The 21462-nt window shown below is 35.5% G+C and overlaps 1 protein-coding gene across 1 annotated transcript; it reads left to right on the forward strand.

Moving 5' to 3' along the window:
- The first annotated feature begins 7860 nt into the window (after positions 1–7860).
- Positions 7861–15342, forward strand: LOC131162967 (protein PIN-LIKES 3-like). The gene is made up of 11 exons (XM_058119611.1): positions 7861–8068; positions 8551–8731; positions 8859–8938; positions 9065–9189; positions 9402–9523; positions 9747–9980; positions 10283–10375; positions 11554–11654; positions 12225–12277; positions 12405–12590; positions 15023–15342. The coding sequence occupies exons 2-11, from the start codon at positions 8597–8599 to the stop codon at positions 15145–15147; spliced, it is 1254 nt and encodes a 417-aa protein (XP_057975594.1). The 5' UTR covers positions 7861–8068; positions 8551–8596; the 3' UTR covers positions 15148–15342.
- The last annotated feature ends 6120 nt before the right edge of the window (positions 15343–21462 follow it).

Below are 21462 nucleotides of genomic sequence, written 5' to 3' on the forward strand. Positions count from 1 at the left end.
ATTTTTACCAAACTATAGCTCAATAGCCACATCCTAGTAATAACATGTTTCGTCTTACTGAGCGTTGACTCATCCCAGTGTTGAATTATTTTTTTTCAGGTGAACCAGTTAGGCGAGCGGAGCAGGCTCGCAGGTAGAGGGGCTGTTGTATTATCCTTTTTGAGAGTGAGTATTTTTGGGTAGCATGTTTTTGTAAACCTTTGGTATCAGTAAGGGTAGTTTCAGGACAGCAATGATGATTCTATATTGTGGGTTGGTTTGACACTCTGGTATTGTATTATGTGTGATTTTATTTTATATGATTGACTTCTGTTGTTTAGGTTAATGATTGAATTTAAAACTAGGGAAAAATATTTTATTTTATTAGAAAGTCGTTTCATAGAGACTCAAGGTAGAGTAGACAATGTTCATAATGGAGGAAGTCCTAGCTCAAAAGATCAACAACATCACAGTATAGCTATAGACAAGCCCAGACGTACTATTATGCCAACCCCCAGATATGGTTTTGATGTTTTGGTTTCTTATGCACACATTACTTGTAGTGGGGATCCTACTACTTTTCAAGAGACGGTGCACAACCAAGATAAGATTAGATGGATGGGTGTTATGGTGGAGGAAATGGAGTCTCTACATAAGAACCAGACATGAGAGTTAGTGGAACTTCCAGAGGGGAAGAGAGCAATAGGATGCAAATGGTTGTATAAGAAGAAAGAAGCAGTATCAAAAGAAGAAGGAGAAAAATTCAAGGCTCGTCTAGCAGCAAAGGGTTACTTATAGAGGAAAGGGGTTGATTATGATGAAATCTTCTCTCATGTGGTTAGACACACATCCATCAGGGCAGTTTTGGGTATGGTAGCGCATTTTGATATGCATTTGGAGCAAATGAATGTAAAAACAACGTTTCTCTATTGTGATTTGAAGGATCTGATTTGCATGTTACAACTCGAAGGGTTTAGTCAGTTTGGACAAGAACACTTGGTCTATAAAATGAGTAAATCACTTTACGGGCTGAAATTGTAACGCCCCGAACCCTTTAAACCTGAGCCCGGTGCGTTATACTGGATAAAATCCTTGATAATCCATAATTAACATAACATACGCAGCGGAAAACATAATCATAATCTCCATATAACACAATACCAGAGTTTACTAATTTCTATCTATAATCCAAAGTATCCATCCAACACCTACATTCCCATATATACATACATCTCCAAAAGCATTTCAGTATTTTCACAACCATCCTATTCTCAACAGGATTAAAACATAAAACTTAAAACATAAATATTTACATTCCCCCAAAGTGTTTTGAAAATATACCCTTTCTCTTTAAGTCCCTTAAAATGCTATAATAGCTCGAGCTCTCTAAGCTCGATCTCGTGGAAGTCCTGAAAAATATTAGTTCATATTCGGGTGAAACACATCTCAGTAAGGGAAGAAACAGTATATTAAAACAGTGTGTGGCCAACATGAGTTTATAATCAACATAATATTTAATATTTAAAAAAAATCGCTAACACAATTTTTGAAATCATTCTCTGATCCTATTCAAACACATGCAAATGTTTAACCACGAGATTACTTGGGGATAGGGGTGATTACCCGCCCATACAAGTAGCACCCCTCTGCTCTGATATTTTTGACAACCCAAAGGTTGCAGCTAAAGCATACCAGGGCACTCACCTTACTCAATAAGCCCTTAAGTGATAAATTAATCTCGTACTCACACTATTCAACAATAGCTTACCGGCAAAGGCCCTAAGGATAGGGAAATCTACCCGCCCATACAAGTAGGTTCCCTCTGCCCTAATACGTTATGCGGCTACTGCCACATCTGTAGCTACTAGTGTACTCGCCTTACTCAGCAAGCCCTTAGGCGAAAGGTACGCCTTACCCAATCGTAACATGTTCTACGTACATACATACTTCTAATATCATAATACACAATTCTTTCTATCATTATTCAATCATACACATTTGTTCATATTCATGGCTTAACATTACATTTCATTTCACTTTAAGTGACTCTTTCCTATTTTACATTGTTCACATTTCATATTTCATTTCTATTTCATTCATTTCCCTTTTCATTTCATTTTATACCCAACATCTTTCAGCTGTTTTACCCAGTATCTTTCAGCTGTTGTACATTTACCCAGTCACTTTCAGCTGTTTCACATTTACCCAGCCACTTTCAGCTGTGACACATTTACCCAGCCACTTTTAGCTGTGACACATTTACCCAACCACTTTTAACTGTTTTACCCAACATCTTTCAGCTGTTTACCCAGCATTTTTCAGCTGTTTACATGGTTGCATTAACACACACAGGCAACATTGTCCATATCATATTTTATTTTCATGGTTTTACTTACTTAACCTGCATCTCATACATTTAACATATATTTGCACAGATTCTCATGCCACACAATTTAATAATAAAATTCATACATTGCCTGTAAAATAGCCAACCAATATTTAATGTTTATATACTAAAAATACCTTTCATGTCTTACATAAATATTCTGAAAATATTTTTCACTTTCATCAGTTCATTTTCACACATACATATCTAATAAACAGCCCTAAACTCGAAAAAAATATATAATTTAAACAGTTGACATTTTACCCATACTAAAACATATACACGTACATATAACACAATTTATTTTTTCATTAAATTCATAAAAATTCTGATTTAATATATATTTTTCCCCTTACCTGAATTCTCGAACTACACTGACGGGAATCCCACACCGATGCCCGCGGCGCTCACCCGAACCCTGATTCAAAAATTCTAGTTTTATGTAATTAATCCTGAATAAAATATTATTTTTAATATTTTCTAGACCCATAAGTTCTAAATAAATAAATATACCCTTAAATATAGCCAAATTACTAAATTTCCCAAATTAATTAATTCATTTCCCAAAAATACTACCCATCTAGCCTTCCCTAAGCTCCACACACTTCAAATTAACATTTAAACTAATATTTTATGCTCCCACTTAATTTCCTAAATTATGCCTGCGGTGCCCAAAACTACACCCGCGGCGCTTACCCGAACCCTAATTCAAAAATTCTAATTTCATTTAAATTATTTCTAAATAACATACTATTTAAATATTTTCTAAGGTCATAATTTTCAATTTACAGTTACACCCGCATATTTAACTAATTTGTCAAATTTCCCAAATCCCACTCTCGCTTTGGAGTAGGGTTTAGAAAATCTCAATTGAAAAATTACCAACGTCAAATGACGATGACGACGACTAGTACCACTTGATGGTACTCGATCGCCGATTTAACAGTAGATTTAAAGCAAAATTGAGAAAATGAGAAAAATTTACCTTTCCTCAGGAGCAGTGCCTAAGTCGTTCCTACGACCAATTTGCTCTAGTAGAAATGTTGGTGGTGATGAGCAGAGTCCAATGGTATTTTTGATTTTTCGATCGGCCGAATATTGGCTGAGAAAATAAGAAGAGAGAGAAGGAGACGTGAGGTGAAAGACGGACGAAGCTGAGAGAGAAGCAGAAAGTGAGATGAGAGGCGTGGGGAAGCTGAGAAGATGCGCAGGAGTTTGAAATCCCAAACTCAATTTGGGATGAAGCTTCCAGAAGAAGCATTAATTATCATTTGTGTGTATCATTATTTCAATTAGTTTTTAGTTTTTTTTTTTTAATCCAATGTAATGAAATTTTAATTTAATTACTAATTATTTAATTTATCTTAATTTAATTTAATTTCTTAAATTTTAATTTTTTTTGTTCCCTTTTTTTTTCCACGCCATGCCTTTTATTTATTTATTTATCTGTTAGTTTATTTATTTATTTTTATTATTTCAATTATTTTAATTTTTCGGGTCTTTACAGAAATAGTCTCTAAGGAAGTGGTATAAGTGATTTGACTCCTATATGATCCGAATTGGCTATAGAAGATGTGAGTAGGATTGTTGTATTTATGTGAAGAGCCTTGACGATGGTTTATTTATTTTTTTGTAACTTTATGTGGATGATATGTTGATTGCCGCGAAGAGTATGAGTGAGGTCAATAAGTTGATAACTTTGTTGAGCAAAGAATTTGATATGAAGGATTTGGGTATGGCCAAGAAGATTCTTGGGATAAAGATTTGCAGAGACAGAGCTTCTAGGAGATTATGGTTATCTCAGCGTAGTTATGTTAAGAGGGTGTTGGATAGGTTCAACATGGATAATGCAAAACCTGTAAATACAACTTTGGCAAATCATTTTAGATTTTCTACCACCCAATGCCCGAAGACAGATGATAAAGTTTAAGACATGTTAAAGGTTCCATATGCCGGTGCAGTGGGGTGCTTGATGTATGCTATGGTTTGTATAAGATCAAATTTGGCACAAGTTGTCAATGTGGTGAGCAAATTTTTTTCAAATCCGGGACGACAGAATTGGGATGCAGTCAAGTGGATTTTCTAATACTTGAGGGGAACTACAGACTATGGCATTATGTTTGGCAGACAACATGGTGATCCTTCAGTTGTGGGATATGTGGATGCAAACTATGCAGAGAATTTGGACGATAGGAGGTCTACCATAGGGTATATTTTCACTCTTGTGGGTGGGGGGCCTATTTATTGGAGGTCTATGGTTTAGTCTCTAGTTACACTATCTACTACTGAGTTAGAGTATATGACAGTTGCTAAGGCTACCGAGGAAGCTTTGTGGCTTACAAGATTGGTAAAGGAGCTGGGTATTCAGCAAGGTGGAGTTCAGTTGCATTGTGATAGTTAGAGTGTCATTTATTTGACAAAGAATCAGGTGTATCATGCGAGGACCAAACACATAGATGCGAGGTTTCACAGGATCGGGGAATTGTTTTCTTCTGGTGAACTATTACTTGAGAAAGTTCACACATTTGAGAATACAACGGACATGTCGACAAAGCCTATCACCACAGATAAGTTGAAGCACTACTTGGACTTGATTAATGTCTCCAGATGCTAGATGGGTGGCATCCCAACCTATTGTCCAGATGGAGCTTTGGGTTATGTTTTCTTATTCTCCTAAGGGGTGAATATTCGTCAAGGTGGAAATTATTGTAGTATGTTGCTCATATTGAGTGGAACATATGTGCAGAAAAAGTAGGCTGAAGAAAACAAGGAAGCTATTCTGAAGAAAAAATGTCGGCAGTTTTACTAGTTACATCGACAATTACATCAACAGTTTCTTCTAGAAGCAAATCAGGAAGAAAACCGTTGACGGTATGATATAGGTACATCGACAATTACTTCCAATGAAGAAAAAGCATTGACGGTTTCTTCAAACTGTCGACGATTTTGCTCGACATTGTTTTTGAAGTTTAAATTAGGAAGATCAATAGGTTGAGGATGCGGGGGAAAATCATCTGTGGATTGATACATGGGCATTTGGGGAATTTTCTAATTCCTCTGTACGTCTAGGGTTAACATAAATACAATGATGTAACCTTATAGTGAATTTCAGTTGCTGCTTGCTCCCATGGATGTAAGCATTCTGTAGAACCATGTTAAATCTATGTGTTGTTTATTACTTTCATTATCTTTGTGTATTTTCGTATTATTCATCGTGATAGCTGCATTGCACCGCTCGTGTTACATTGCACAACAAATTATTATATGGGATGTCCCCTCTTAATGTTTAAACCATAGGACTTTCATGAAGACGGTATTAGGTTTGAATCTTAAGAAATATAAGAAGAGATATAAAACGAGAGATGCCACTTTTTATTGTACAGTATACTGTCATGGTCCAACATCGGATGTGTATTAAGGAAATCTTAAATTTATAAGGATGGTTTGAAGTTCAACTATGTGAGATGCCTTTTATAAGACAAATTCGTGAGGTTAGTGGGTCGAAACGGACGATACCTCACAAAAGTTAAGTCCAAAGCTATTACATTTGGTATCAGAGCAATCCTAGAAGTACGATCATATGTAGTTGGATCCCACATAGGGGTGTAAGTCACCCTGATAAGGATGTCAGAGAAGAGATGAGAGAACATGTCATGGTCTCATATAAGATATATATTAGAGAGATCTTAGACTTATAAAGATGGTTTGGACATGATGTCAGTTGACCAAAGCGGACAATAGTTTATTGGAGTTAGACTCAAAATTATTATATTAATCTACTCTACATTCCATCAACATGTCTACCCAACATAGGCTTTTGAAGGACAAAAAAAAGACAAAAAATCCTGACAAAAGAGTCCATGTTATGACTAATAATTAATTAATAAATTAATAAACAAACATTAAAATAACATTTTGAGCCAAAGATTATATACATTTTAAAAATAAAAAAAAAATCTAAATAGATATTGATTGAAATATAATGCCTATCATGAGGTCCACAAGTTTGGGACGTCTCTATTGAGAGGCGGCCGGCTGCATTTTGGAGCCATTCTACAGGTAGAAACTGGTCTTCATTAGGTCTGAAAGTGAATAAAATTAGGGTTGGTAAATTTTGTATGCTAGATTAAGTCACGTTTCCTTAACAGGCTATTGCTAACTCAGCTACTTTGTCGCTTTGTAAAATACCAATTGAAAAATCATAAAGATGTGCACTTAATATGAAGTATATGATTAAGGACAGTTTCTCTCTCTCTCTCTCTCTCTCTCTCTATTAAAATTTTAAATATAAAAAAATTTATGACGGTACATTTAAACTAATTACCCATAATTGGAATTTTGTGTGAATAATATGAATGTATTATCACATAGAAGAATTAGCTAAAAAATATAACGTCATCAATGTATCCATCTACATATTTATTAATTTGCCTTAGTTTCTTCTTATATTTATATATATTTTTTCATGTGATGGTTGGCAAAGTAATTAAGAAAGAAGGTGGAGAACGGCAACGAACACGAGATCAGCAAGACTTGGGGGTGGAAGATACTAATCCGTAGGTTTGGTGGGCACCAGGGGTTCCAAGGGTTCATTGGTAATTGGAATTCCTATGTAATTAAAAAAAAAAAATGAATCCTATGAAAAGTTAGGCCTTATTTTGGAATTTGAAAAATCTTAAGGAAAAAAGGGGAAAATATGAAGAGATTTTTTTTTTCATATTTAGTTATCATAAGAAAGAAAACAAAAAAATATACCAGAATAATCAATAAAAATATAATTTTGTGAATCATTTAAAACAAATTTTCATTTTTGCTAATACTTGATACACAGGAAAAATATAATAAAAAATAAGTTTATTTATTATTTTCCTTTCCTTTCATTTTCCTAACCAAAAGCCTTGATGCAAACATATCCTTAAGGTGTGCAACTCTAGAGAAATTATACAAATAACTTGTTCCTTCACACGTTCATATGATGTTAAACATGTAAAAAATTAATGTTATATTTATTAATATCAGACATATAAAGAGAAATCCATTTTAACATATTTCAAATTTAAGAAACAGACAAGATTTTCTAAAGCAAATGATTTTAGAAAAAAAAAAAAAATTATTATGTTAGCGAGTTTGGTGCGGTATCATAGTGTCTAAAATGGCGTGATGGTAATTGGAATTTTCGGATTATCAAAAATAAAAAAACAAGTGATTTTAAAGAAAAAAAAGAAAAATTATTATGTTAGACCGTTATTTTTTTATGATAATATCCAATCGTACAACCAATATTAGAAAATGATTTGTCCAAATATTTCTTTTGAGCTGTAATGATTAGGAAGTCAGTCAATTTTTTTAAACATTTTTATTCCAACATGGGAATGTTTGAATTTAGCTTTTAACCTGGATCCACGTACGTAAGAAAACGAAAATGGTTGGTGACAACGAATACGTGGTGGTCCACAAGGAGGACCGCTATAAAATTTCCGGAGGCACCCATGTGCTTGCTTTCACAGTCGGCTCATTCATTCTCTCATGTGTCCAGTTAATTCACTCGTGGGACGTTTGCATGCAGAGGAAGAATGTTAGGTAGAGAAAGCAGGGAACTACAAAAATCATAAGGGATTGGAGGAAATTGAAGGGATCAGAACTCCGACGTGTTCTTTCTTTCCCATGTTCATCATACCAACGTTTTAATTTCTTTCGCCGGCGGTGAGTTTCAGATCTTGTTCTTCCTTAATTTATTATTTCTTTCTGCTAATATATATAAAATTTTGAGTTAAATATAAATCCAATGATGGGAAATGCTGTCTGTGGCACTTAAATCTGAACATGGGACGGAACGCAAGTTGTTTTTAAATTAAACTAAATTAAATTACAAGAAAAAAAGGAGGAAAAAGTTGTCGTCAAATTTCCTTTTCTTTGTTCCTTTTTGACGAGCACACACGGATCAGGGAACAAGGCTTTTTGATCGTTTTGTATTTCGCTTTTTAATTTGTTTTATTTGTTCTCTGCTTTTGTCTCTGTTCTTGATTTATTTTTTCATTTATTTGGAGTTTCTTTTACCAATACTTGTTTTGGTTATATAACCCTTTAATGGAACTTTCATGCCCATCACAAAATTGCGTTTGATTCAAGAAAAGCTGGTTTGATGCACTTCCTGAGGTGCTGATGAATGTTCATTCCTTCTATAGGATGTGACAAGCAGTCACTTTAAAACTTGTAAAGAGAAATTCCAACATGGAACTTTTGGATCTCTTCGTAGCTGCTTCAATTCCAGTCCTGAAAGTTCTTTTGATTACTGCACTCGGGTTGTTTCTCGCGACAGATTCAGTTGATATTTTGGGGGAGGATGCTAGGAAACATTTGAATAATGTGAGTGCTGACTAGTTTTGCTTCTATGTATGGAATTACCTGTTTCAGATTTCCATATGAATTCTTCAACACTAAGTTGTCTTCTTTTGTGCGTGTGTGTGTGTTTTTTTTTGGTTTTTTTAAACAGGTTGTATTTTTTGTGTTCAATCCGGCGCTTGTGTCCACCAAACTCGCACAAACAATAACATATGACAGTATGATGCAGTTGTGAGTTAAATTTTGGTGCCACTGCATCAATTTGTACAATTCATGCCCAAACTTTCTGTGTTCAATGTTGGGTTAATTTTCTTTGCATTTTAGTTTTTGTAATGAATGTGTTGAGTGTATATGTAGGTGGTTCATGCCATTCAATATTCTGTTTACATTTATGATTGGTTCGGTGCTTGGATGGATCGTTACTCGATTGACAAGAGCTCCTCAACATCTGCAAGGCCTCATTGTGGGCTGTTGTGCTGCAGGTAAGCATGCAGTAATGCAATTCTATAAGTATTGGAAAAATGGGGGTGAAAAGGAACAGATGTGAGGTTTCATTTATTTTCCTCTCCAAGTCATCTCATAGATCATTATAAAATATTTAGTTATTTTGTTGTTAGGAAGGATGGCCTTCAAGGGGGGAGTTGTTGAGAATGGTAGATATTTGAAAATAAATTTATTGAATTGATGTGAACAGGAAATTTGGGGAACATGCCTCTCATTATTATTCCAGCAGTCTGTAAGGAGAAAGGGAGCCCATTTGGAGATCCTGATATCTGTCATACCTATGGCATGGCTTATGTTTCACTTTCAATGGCTGTAGGTCTTTTCTTTAGATCAAGGGATCCAATCTTGTTTACTTTTCCTTTTTGATGGGTGAAGAACATAACTCAAGGAGCAAAGTATGGGGTTGCTACCAAAAAAAAAAAAAAAAAAGATTTCATGCTCCGTTTTCAAATAACTTTATTTCGGCACATTTTACTTTAGTTGACAATCAGGAACTTATTTGTTATTTTTAATTACATGTGTTGTGATACTCCAGATAGGGGCCGTTTATTTGTGGACTTATGTTTATAATATTGTGCGAATATCTTCGACGAGTTCTAAAGAATACAAAGTAAATGGATCATGTATCAGTGTTGCTTCTGGTGAAGCCTCATTATCACATCCAGGGAGCTCCACAGAACCTCTCCTTCATCCCAGAGAATCCGTAACAACTGAGGATTATGCAGATAAATTTGCACTGCCCTGCACTACTTCTGGTGGAGATGCTAAGGTTGTTTTCTGCACTAAGCCTCATGAGTTTTCTGCATTACCCCCCTTACTGATCTCTTTTAATGCCCGAGAAATTGGTGTATTGTTTCTTTCCTTTCTCCTTCAGCCATCCTGAAATTCTGTGTTTTATACCAAAATAGTGGTATTTTTCATATTGTTTAAATTACTTTGCTATAGTGCAATGCTTGTGGTAATATTGAAGAAATTTTATATCATTCTTGAAGTTTAATTTTTGATTTTGCATTGTTTCATTGAAAGAAGCCATGTGAGAGCTTAAGTTTGATCATAGAAATTGTATGACAGGTGGCAATTTCCAAGAAAATTTGGCAACATTTGGGGACACTGATAGGAAAGGTCAACCCAAAGACATTGTTCGCCCCTTCAACAACTGGAGCAGTATGATCCCATGGCTTTTATAACTTTCTCTTTTGATCACTTTGTATTGTTTAGCACAGTGTTTTGAAAAACTAAAATGAGGCTTGCTTGAGGCTCTGTCTGAGATACCAAATCCCCAAAAAGCCAACACATTATGCACTGAGGCTTACACATTTGCATAAAAGGCATGCCTTTAGTGGCTTAGAGCCCTCTTAGTTGGGGCTTATGTAAGCCAAGCTTAAGCCTATTGAGTCTTAGGTTACACCATGTATATAGCACCCATCAAATACTCATTTTTTCCAATGTGAGACAAATTTCACAAGTGGAATTCTCAACAGCTTATGCATTTTAGGTGTGTAAATCTCATGTTGGCTGCTTATGCCCTCTTGGTATTTTTTGAATGCCTACCAAGTAGTTTACTATTGTATTTGATTTTTAAATTAATTTGTTCTTTTCTTAATTTTTTTTTTCAAGTATCTACATCTTAAAAAAAAAGGATAAAATTCTCAAAAGGCTTTTGTCTCAACTCTCAACGCCTCGAGGCTTAGGTCTTACCTCATAAGGGTTAAAGTGCTTTGCCTTGTGCCTTTTAAAACAGTGGTTCAGCAAGTAGGCTGCTCATCTCTTCCCTTTCCATATATATATATATGTATATGCTGTATGCATCTATGAGATAGATTCAGCTGGGTAGGAATTTAAATAAACCAATATGTACTTCAAAAATTGAAGAGCAGCTCGTCTGGGACCAATTATTACCAAAACTATCTTTACTGCAGAAAAAACAAGAAAAGATTCTAGAAAAATATATGGAACAGAGTGGAATCATTCTGATTAATTGGGTTTGTTTCTTTCTCCATTTCCCTGACGTGTCTCGTAAGAACAAGCATGCAGCCTGTTGATATGGATTGATAAGCTGTGCTGATTTTCGATGCAAAGAGTATAAAAGAAAACATACTTAATGCCATAGTGATAGATCTATGCCTAAATTTCTAGGATTATAGTTTTTTTTTTTGTACCATGATGGGATTCCTAATATTAAGCAAGTATGTCTGCCCATCAAGTTAGGAGAGTGATCTGCTGGTATGTATATGTGTTGGTCATGCCACTTCCAATGTCCCTGAAGGCATTAGGCTTTTTTTCTGCAAACTAGTGTGGGCACTGAATCTCCATACTGAACCGTGTGTTTTGTTCTTATATAGGTTGTTGGCTTTTTGATTGGACTTGTTCCATTGCTTCGAAAATCAATGATCGGCGATGATGCTCCCCTTCGTGTGATCCAGGACTCTGCTTCTTTATTGGGGTAATGGAACCTACCCACAACCTCAGTTCAGTCCAGCAATCATTTCTTGAAATTGTCTGACTTTATGGGCTGAAATGATCCAAGCTCCTAAGATTGTAAGACTAGGAAATTGGTTGTACAACTTAAAATTAATGTTCTCAGAAGGCAGTCATTTAAACTGAAGAGGAAGTCACTCAAAAAGCAAATTTTGCAAAAAACGAAAAAAAAAGTTTGGAAACTTTAAAAACCATTGATTATCACTAATCCAATGCATTGAGATGAAAACTTATGATTCTAGGTTGATCAATTGTGTTTCATCACTTGGTTTTAAGCTCAGTTCCTATATTCTAATCGTACACCAGACTCAAAAGATTAATCCACCTTAAATTTGATAGTTTTATAGCTCGTCTGCAGAAGATGGGTGGGCATACAATCAGATTCACATATGTTGTAACTACTAATCCTAAAAACTCAATCTGAATGGTTAACAAAATCCTAACCCTTCTTGTTTCTTGTATTATATTTGATTTGCCATCGGATACAGTAATTTGGATGCCCCATATAAGCTTCCCAAATTCTTTTTGGCTGCAGGGATGGAGCCATCCCAGTTCTAACCCTGATCGTGGGAGGAAACCTTCTTAAGGGTAATAACTAATCTGAGGTTGATTTTCTATATGTTGACCTTGGCTTAACCTGGTTCTGTTTAAGGACCATGGGATTTTTTGCATTGGCAACTTAGAGCAATTGGTTGATAATGGATTTGTCTTGCAGGTTTACGAGGATCAGGAGTTCAGAAGTCTGTCATTGTTGGCATCATAGTAGCTCGTTATATAGCACTTCCCTGTTTGGGCATTCTCATTGTTAAAGGGGCAGCTCGGTTTGGTTTGGTGCATGCAAGTCCGTTGTATCAATTTGTTCTCCTACTTCAATTTTCTCTTCCTCCTGCAATGAACATTGGTATGATTATCTTTTAGATTGTAGCTTCTTGTATGGATGTCTATGCTACACTTTATTTTCATCCTACCAGTGTGTTAAAATTTTACCTTTTCATTTGTTGAATTGGGGCTCATATTTTGACTGGGTTGTCCGCTTGAAATATGTAAGAGAGGGTAAGGTTTCACACGTAGGCAAGAGGGCTGAAAAATCTTATTGGGCTGATCCTGGGGTGATAAGAGGCCTGGTGATGCACTGGGGAGTGATCTCCCTGTCATACACTGCTATATTTTGAGTTTGGGTGCTGCATCTATGGAGTTCTAGTGTATGGGCTGTTTATACTTTTACTCTAAGGTTGAAACCATAAAGGCTATTCTGGTATACATTGGCGATTTATAGAGGCTCTGTGGATGTAGGCACCCTACTGAACCACGTAAAATTGTTATGCTCTTCTTTCTTTTGTTCTCTATTTTTCATTTTACTCTGTGGGGTGCGCATAATCCAACAGATCGTATTTGCAACACCGTTAACCAATGCATACCTGGCCCTATTTCTAGCCAATAACACTGTCAGATTTACAGGCTCAACCATTTTGGTTGATGTCCTCTTATTAGCTGAAGTTCCTTTCGAGCAAAAGATGAAGCTTTGGACAGGATATCTTTTAGTTTCAATGACATAATCCTTCACTATTTGTAGTGTGGTACATTTTCTTCTAGCTTGTGGGCTCTTTCTTAGATTGAAAACGGCTTTGGCTTGGATGGTATAGTTAGCTGAGGTTGTAACCACATACCTGAGTAAACACACTCTCCTTGTGCTCAATCTCCTAAGGCATGGGTGCACAAACACCCACACAGGGCTTCTTAAACTGATAAAAAGGTTTGTTTTGGTACACTAGCACATGCAGGCTGCTCAATAGCTTCAAAAGTTTTGCAGCAAAACAATATTTATATTGGTTCATGTTGTGATATGTGTTGAATTATGGCTCATTCTAGAAGCCTACCATTGCCATTGAAGTCTTCAATGGTGGGCTATATTTTCAAAGGTAGGTGATTAGTGGTTGTAATAGTGGTATTTCCTAACCTATATAAACCCATCACCTCTATTTGTAATATCATCCCCAAATTTGCCTACTTCTCTCTTAGGCACATTCTCTTTTCTCTCTCTCATTTTGTAATATTTCTACAATAGAGAAATATTGATTGATAGTGTCCGAGGACGTAGGCACAATTAGCCGAACCTCGTTAAATTCCGGTGTTCTTCATTTTATCTATTCAGTAGTTAGCTTTTGTCGGGTATAGTTGTAGTAATATATTGTGTTAATTACATGTCTAAGGAAAATTCTATCTAGGAAAGAGGGATTTAAGCGGTCCGTTGTGACCCCCCACTTCCCTGGGAATTTACCTGGTGTAATTTTGCACAATTATTCACTCTCTATTTACCTGTACAATAGTAAACTGTGGTAAAGTTAGGTGGAACAATCTCAAGTTTCACAACAATATGGATCGTATAATGAAGATGCGCAACGGAATAAACAACAAGTAAATGTAAATAACACATACAACCAGAACAAGATCAACATGAAGATTTACATGGTTTGGCAAAACCTACATCCACGGAAGCAATGACACATAAATTTCACTAAGGAAATCAAAATGTACACAATACACTTCAATAATGATCACTCTTTATCTCAAAATATGCCCAGATGACATATATAGAGTTTCCTCGGAGGTTTCCCCCTGTTTGCCCAACCACCCAATGTTCAAAAATTCAAAATTAAGAAAAACTGCTGCAGCCCAGGCGCCTCTTGTCGACGAACACAGAGCCTCGTCAACGATGCCAGAAGTCTGAAAATTTCCCGCTCTCGCTAATTATTCGTCGACAAGCTTTAGAACCTTTGTTGACGACCCTTTGCTGTTCCCTCGTCGACGAGCATAGGCTCCTCGTCGACGAGTCCTGCTGTGCTGCCCCCTTCATGTTTTTCCTCCTTCCTTCTTTACTTATCAAAACAGAAGTATAAGAGTCACAAATAACAGTTCATGCATAGGAGGGAAAAAAAACCAAGAGGGGCTTTATTTCTTTATTTATGGGTTGGTTGCATGTCAGGGGAAAAAAAAAGGATCACTGAGCAAAAAAGAAGAAAACAAAAGACAAGATTTGGAAATATTTGATTCTGTCACTTTTTCAAAGAAACAGCTTCAATTTTTCTTTCATTGCATTTCCGTTTGACAATGTTATGCAAGAAAACACATTTTCATTCACATCTTCCATCGACAATGTTTTGAAACCAGTTTTGCATCATTCACTGATGAGATTTTTTGTTATCCTTAACAAAGTGATCTTTGAGCACTTGTTTGCATCCTTAACATTTTTGTATCCTCCGGTTGAATTTTTGCTACTAGCACGAAAGAATGGTTTATTTCTCGTGACATATTTCTCTTTTTTCCTTCCTGCAGGTACCATTACTCAATTGTTTGGAGCTGGTGAGAGCGAATGTTCTGTTATTATGTTATGGACTTATGCCTTGGCCTCGATTTCGCTTACTTTTTGGTCAACTTTCTTTATGTGGCTTGTGTCTTGAATTTTAACTTTCCACATGCCATTCTACTGTCTTTCATTATTCACTGTATTAATTCAGATATTCTTTTCTCCACCCATTCAATCTTAAAATGGATGATCTTGGGCAACTGCTTGTTGAATAGAGTGAGACTAGAAGCGAATATACTGTATCCAGATTGAAAATGAAAACAAGTAGTTGTATGCTGCGCGTTGCGTATATTTGTTCTTAGAAGTGACTGGATAGTAAACTTTTCAGTTTAGCATTCTGAAATTGAAAACTGAGAATTTGTTTGGATAAATCCTATTTTATTTTCTTCTTCACTCTTCTTGTAATCACCATATTCTCATGGAATCCAAAAAGCATTTTTAAAAAAATGGCTAATGTAAAAGCTTAATAGAACAGGTTTATTTGATTTGTGTTCGCACTTTCACAGTGAAATATGGTACAGACCAAAAGTGCTAGTATATATAGTAAGGCAACACATACATATGCTTGAGGAAAGCAATTGGATCAGTACAAGCTTGTTGAGATCATCAAAGTAAGGATGGTCCATTGCTTTTATTTATTTATTTTTATTTTATGAGATCCTCCCCAGGGGTTCATGTATATTGCGATATTTTCTGCAGAAAAAGCGATTATAGTTGTCACATTAACAACTAGAAGAATTGAGTCAAGCCAAAAAAGCAAGAGCAAACATTCTGATCATAAAAATTCAAAATACAAAAAGTGTTAAGGGGGGGGGGGGGGTGGGAAGGAAGTACACACCAGTATATATAGGAGGAGCAAACATTCAATTAAACCTGAAAATGTGCATGTAGGATCTGCTAAGACCATTTGTGCTTCAAATTGCCAAGATCTATGATTGAAATACTTCACAAACCACCAATTAAAAAGTGTCACAATATCTAATAATGAATTAACAAATTTACGAGCATGCATGTGTTAAACAACAGCATGAACCAATACTTACATACTTATTAAAAAAAATCTAAAGATCAATTGAAACAATGCGCTTTAATTATCATAATGTCCACCACTATATATGGAAACACTCTAATTGTTGGGGTGGATCTAGAAGCAATAATCACACACAAACAAAATACTGAACACCAACAAACAAAATACTGAACACCAAGATATAACGTGGTTCGGTCCAATCTGACCTACGTCCACGGAGCACACAGAACTTCACTATAAACTTGGAGAATTACAAGGAAGAGGAGGAGCACCTGCTCAACTCAACTCTCTTTCTCGCTCACAACACTCTCTCCTCACACACTACACACAACTTCAACACACACTTGCACACACTGAACTCTCTGTTCCTGCCACCCACCCAGCCATGCACAATTTCTCACATCTTGACCCACACACAATTACACGCACACACATCTCCTTTATATAGCCATTAAAGGGGGGGGGGGGGGTAATTCAAAGGTGGTTGGCTGAAAATCAACCATGGTGGGCTAGGTAGGTGAAGGGTTGGTGGCCGCCGGTCTCCAATGTCAACAGAAGCGGCTGGTCGGTGCAGCTGCCGATGACCCACCACATTCTGCATCTCAACAATCTCTCACTTGGAGATGGAGGCATCATCTCAACCAGTGTATAGGTAAATGATGTACTCACATCTATCTTCAAGCATGAAGACCAATGGAAGTTGAGCACAATTTCAACTTCTCTGTAGTCACCACCTTCCTCAACACGTTTGCTAGATTTCTGCAGACTGATCTGATGGTTGTATCAATTATCAGCTCATTCAAGGAGCATTTGTTTTGTATATCACTTTCATCTTCTTGTTGCAAAGGATCCTTGGTGAACCGAATTACGAAGGGTTCTTGGTGAACCGTGGTTGAAGGTGTGAATTGAATTGCAAGGATTCTTGGTGAACTTTGTGGCTCTTGGTGAGCAAAAGGGATTGGTTCCCTTGGAAAGGCTCTTGGTGAGCAAAAGGGATTTGTTCCCAGTTGTAAAGGCTTCTCCATCGGTGAAAGAGGTTTATAGTGGATTGTGGAATCCTTGAGTGTGTCTTAAGGCATGGACGAAGGCAAGGGGCTGAACCACGTTAACATTGTTTGTCGAGCTTTTCTTCCTTACTCTTTTATTTACGTCTTATGCACGATTTATATTGTTTATATTATGATATAATTGCTTGTATCTTGTCAAGATTTATTATTTTGTAGAGGAAAGTTAAAATACGCAAAAGAGCCTATTCACCTCCCCTTTAGACTGGACTTTAGGGCCAACAAGTGGTATCAGAGCAAGGCGCCTAATTTTTCGAAGTAAATTCCAGAGCGAAAAGATCAAATGGTGTATTTGGTGGACACTTCTTCCTAAGGACAATCCGTGACCAAACCACCAATGTTCAACAGCTCCAACTACCTGGCATGGAAGAATCGAATGACGATCTTCATTCAGTCACATGATCTTGAGATGTGGCAGGTTGTTACAAAGGAAGACTACATCTTCAAAAATAAAGTAGGGGAACCAAAAGAAATAGAATAGATGTCAAGAACGGAAAAAAGGTTAGTACAACTTAACTTCAAAACAAAATATTATCTCTATAGTAGCTTGTGCGATGAGGAGTATAATCGTATTTGCGGATGTGAAACCGCAAAAGAAATCTAGGACAAGCTCCAAGACACATACGAAGTTAAGAATGGTGACGATGATGCTGCAACTTGGGACAAATTTGATGGACTTTCCACCAACAATGAAGTAGAGGAAGAAGCGGAACATTATTGTCTCATAGCTAACAAGACAAGGGAGGTTGAAACTAAATTTGGATGGGAGTAGCTTGGGGAACCCAGGGCCGGCGGGTGGGGGTGGCATCGTTAGAGACCATACATGTTCTTTTATTTTTTGTTTTTTAAAGTATTTTGGTTATTGTTTAAATAATGAAGCTGAATTGAGAGTTGTAATGGAAGGAATAAAGATTTGCAAATATTTGGGCCATACCAATATTGATATTGAGTGTGATTCGAATGTTATAGTAAATTAGATAAGATCCAGTAAGTGCTCCTTGTGATATTTGTGGGATTTTTGGGAGCAACTTATTGGTTTATTGGAGGGAGTAGACTTTTCGATAAATCATTGGTATAGAGAAGGGAACAAAGTGATAGATGCTTTGACTCGACAAGGTGCTATGGGGAGGAATAGTTTGTTTACAAATAGTAGTCAACTTCCTAGAGTTATCAATGGTTTGTATAAACTGGAGAAGATGGGTACGACTTATATGAGGTATGTTTAGCTGATTTCTTGTTGGTATTGGTTTACGCTTATATGAGGTTTTTTTGTTTTGTTGCGTGGGGTGTTTTATTGGTTTGTAGGTCCTTGTTTTGTTTTGTTTGGACTTGTAGCCCTGTTTTGGTTGGATGTTGGTATTGTTTTTGGGAGGCCTTTAAAGTTTTTTATTCTATTGTAATCTCCCATTGCTTGTCTTGTAACCACGGTATTCCTCCGCAAAAAGTGAGGGTATATTAATAAATAAATGGAGGTGCCGCCCTTCTTTAAAAAAAAAAAAAAAGCTAACAAGCAAGAATAGGTAAGTTCCGATGACAATGATTACACTCCTATGTGTGATGAATTGGTAAATACTTGTTCTAAATTGTTTGATGAATTAGTTTTAGTAAAAATAAAGAACAAAAATATTGAGAAAGAGTTTGCTTTATTTAAACAAAGGGAATTCTCTTTAAAAGAAGAAAATGATTCTCTTAAAAAGAAAAATGAGGAATTCTTAACTACATCTCAAAAGGACCATGAATTTTTTCAAGTAGAAGTAGGAAATTTGAAAATTCAAATTGAAAACATTTTAAAAGGAAATACTCTCTTAAAAAAGAAAGATGAAGATCATGGTAAAACCATTAGAGGAAAAGAAAACTTCAATAAATTCTTAGGAGTAAAAAGAAATAGTATTTACAAAAGAAATTTGAGTTATGATTCCTCTTATAAATCAAATGGTTATACCTCATCAAGTAAAAATAGGATTAATCAGAAAAAACCTTCACATGCAAATAAAACTTGCTTGTCTTGTGAATTGAAAGGTCACATTCATGATTTTTGTCCTTTTAGAGGTGTAAGAGGCAAAGAAAGAAAGTTAGAATGGGTAGTTAAGAAGACCAACACCTTGGGACCCAAAGAAGAATGGGTGCCAAAGCAAACTACCTAAATTTTAGACTATTGCCTCCTTAGAACCTAGGAATTGATAGGAATTAGGTAGATTTAATCATAACTAAGCAAAAAGGGATAAGTGTGGACTAAATGAATTTATATAGTGCTAAATTAGAGACACTTACCAAAATTTTTGTGGATAGCGCTCAAGGTATAAAATCCCAGTTTATGCATAATAATTGGTTGATTACTACGCTGGGAACTTTAGAAAATCAAACCAATATTGATGAGTTCAAATGTTAAAATAAAATAATTAAAATAAATAAATAAACTAACAGATAAATAAATAAAAGGAATGGCGTGGAAAAAAAAAAGGAACAAAAAAATTAAAATTTAAGAAATTAAATTAAATTAAGATAAATTAAATAATTAGTAATTAAATTAAAATTTCATTACATTGAATTTAAAAAAAAAACTAAAAACTAATTGAAATAATGATATACATATATATATATATATATATATATATGTGTTAAAGTATATAAATGATGATTAATGCTTCTTCAGGAAGCTTCATCCCAAATTGAATTTGGGATTTCAAACTCCTGCGCGTCTTCTCAGCTTCCTCACGCCTCTCATCTCACTTTCTGCTTCTCTCTCAGCTTCGTCCGTCTCTCACCTCACGTCTCCTTCTCTCTCTTCTTATTTTCTTGGCCAATATTCGGCCGATCGAAAAATCAAAAATACCGTTGGGCTTTACTCATCACCACCGACGTTTCTATTAGAGTAGATTGGTCGTGGGAACGACTTAGGCACTGCTCCTGGGGAAAGGTAATTTTTTCCTATTTTCTCAATTTTGCTTTAAATCTACTGTTAAATCGGCGATCGGGTACCACCACGTGGTCCTAGTCGTCGTCATCGTTATTTTGACGTAGGTAATTTTTCAATTGAGATTTTCTAGGCTCTACTCCAAAGCGAGAGTGAGATTTGAAAAATTTGGCAAATTAGTTAAATATGCGAGTATAACTGTAAATTGAAAATTTTGACCCTAGAAAATATTTAAATAATATTTTATTTAGGAATAATTTAAATGAAATTAGGATTTTGATTTAGGGTTCGGATAAGCGCCGCGGGTGTAATTTTGGGCCCCGCAGGCATAATTTAGGAAATTAAGTGGGAGTATTAAATATTAGTTTAAAGGTTAATTTGAGGTGTGTGGAGCTTAGGGAAGGCTAGATGGGTAGTATTTTGGGGAAATGAATTAATTAATTTGGGAAATTTAGTAATTTGACTATATTTAAGGGTATATTTATTTATTTAGAATTTATGGGCCTAGAAAATATTAAAATAATATTTTATTCAAAATTAATTACATGGAACTAGAATTTTTGAATCAGGGTTCAGGTAAGCGCCGCGGGCATCGGTGTGAGATTCCCGTCGGTGTAGTTCGAGAATTCAGGCAAGGGGGAAAATATATATTAAATCATAATTTTTATGAATTTAATGGAAAAATAAATTGTATTATATGTACGTGTATATGTTTTAGTATGGGTTTAAAATGCCAACCATTTGAATTATATTTTTTTTTTGAGTTTAGGGCTGTTTATTAGATACGTATATGTGAAAATGAACTGATGAAAGTGAGAAATATTTTCAGGATAATTATGTAAGAAATGAAAGATATTTTTAGTATATAAACATTAAATGTTGGTTGGCTTATTTTACAAGCAGTGTATGAATTTTATTGCTAAATTGTGTGGCATGAGTAAATAAAATGCTGTGTGGAAATATATGTTAAATGTATGAGATGCGGGTTAAATAAGTAATACATTGTGAATTAAACATGACATAGACTATGTTACTTGTGTGTGTGAATGCAACCATGTAAACAGCTGAAATATGCTGGGTAAAACAGATGAAAGTGGCTGGGTAAATGTGTAACAGCTAAAAGTGGCTGGGTAAATGTGTCATAACTAAAAGTGACTGGGTAAATGTGTAACAGCTGAAATATGCTGGGTAAAACAGCTGAAAGTGGTTGGGTAAATGTATGATAGCTGAAATATATTGGGTAAAACAGCTGAAAGATGCTGGGTATAAAATGAAATGAAATGAAAAGGGAAATGAATGAAATAGAAATGAAATGTGAAATGTGAACAATGTAAAATGGGAAAGAATCACTTAAAGTGAAATGAAATGTAATGTTAAGCCATGAATATAAACAAATGTGTA

Source organism: Malania oleifera, chromosome 8 (genome assembly GCF_029873635.1).
Source record: "Malania oleifera isolate guangnan ecotype guangnan chromosome 8, ASM2987363v1, whole genome shotgun sequence".
NCBI lineage: Eukaryota > Viridiplantae > Streptophyta > Magnoliopsida > Santalales > Ximeniaceae > Malania > Malania oleifera.

What these genes read in the sequence shown, in the direction of transcription:
- LOC131162967 (XM_058119611.1), top strand. Translation starts at nt 8,597, where the DNA reads ATGGAACTTTTGGATCTCTTCGTAGCTGCTTCAATTCCAGTCCTGAAA. An exon ending in TGTGGGCTGTTGTGCTGCAG is followed by an intron (nt 9,190 to 9,401) that starts GTAAGCATGCAG and finishes TGATGTGAACAG; the next exon opens with GAAATTTGGGGAACATGCCT. An exon ending in TCCTCCTGCAATGAACATTG is followed by an intron (nt 12,591 to 15,022) that starts GTATGATTATCT and finishes TCCTTCCTGCAG; the next exon opens with GTACCATTACTCAATTGTTT.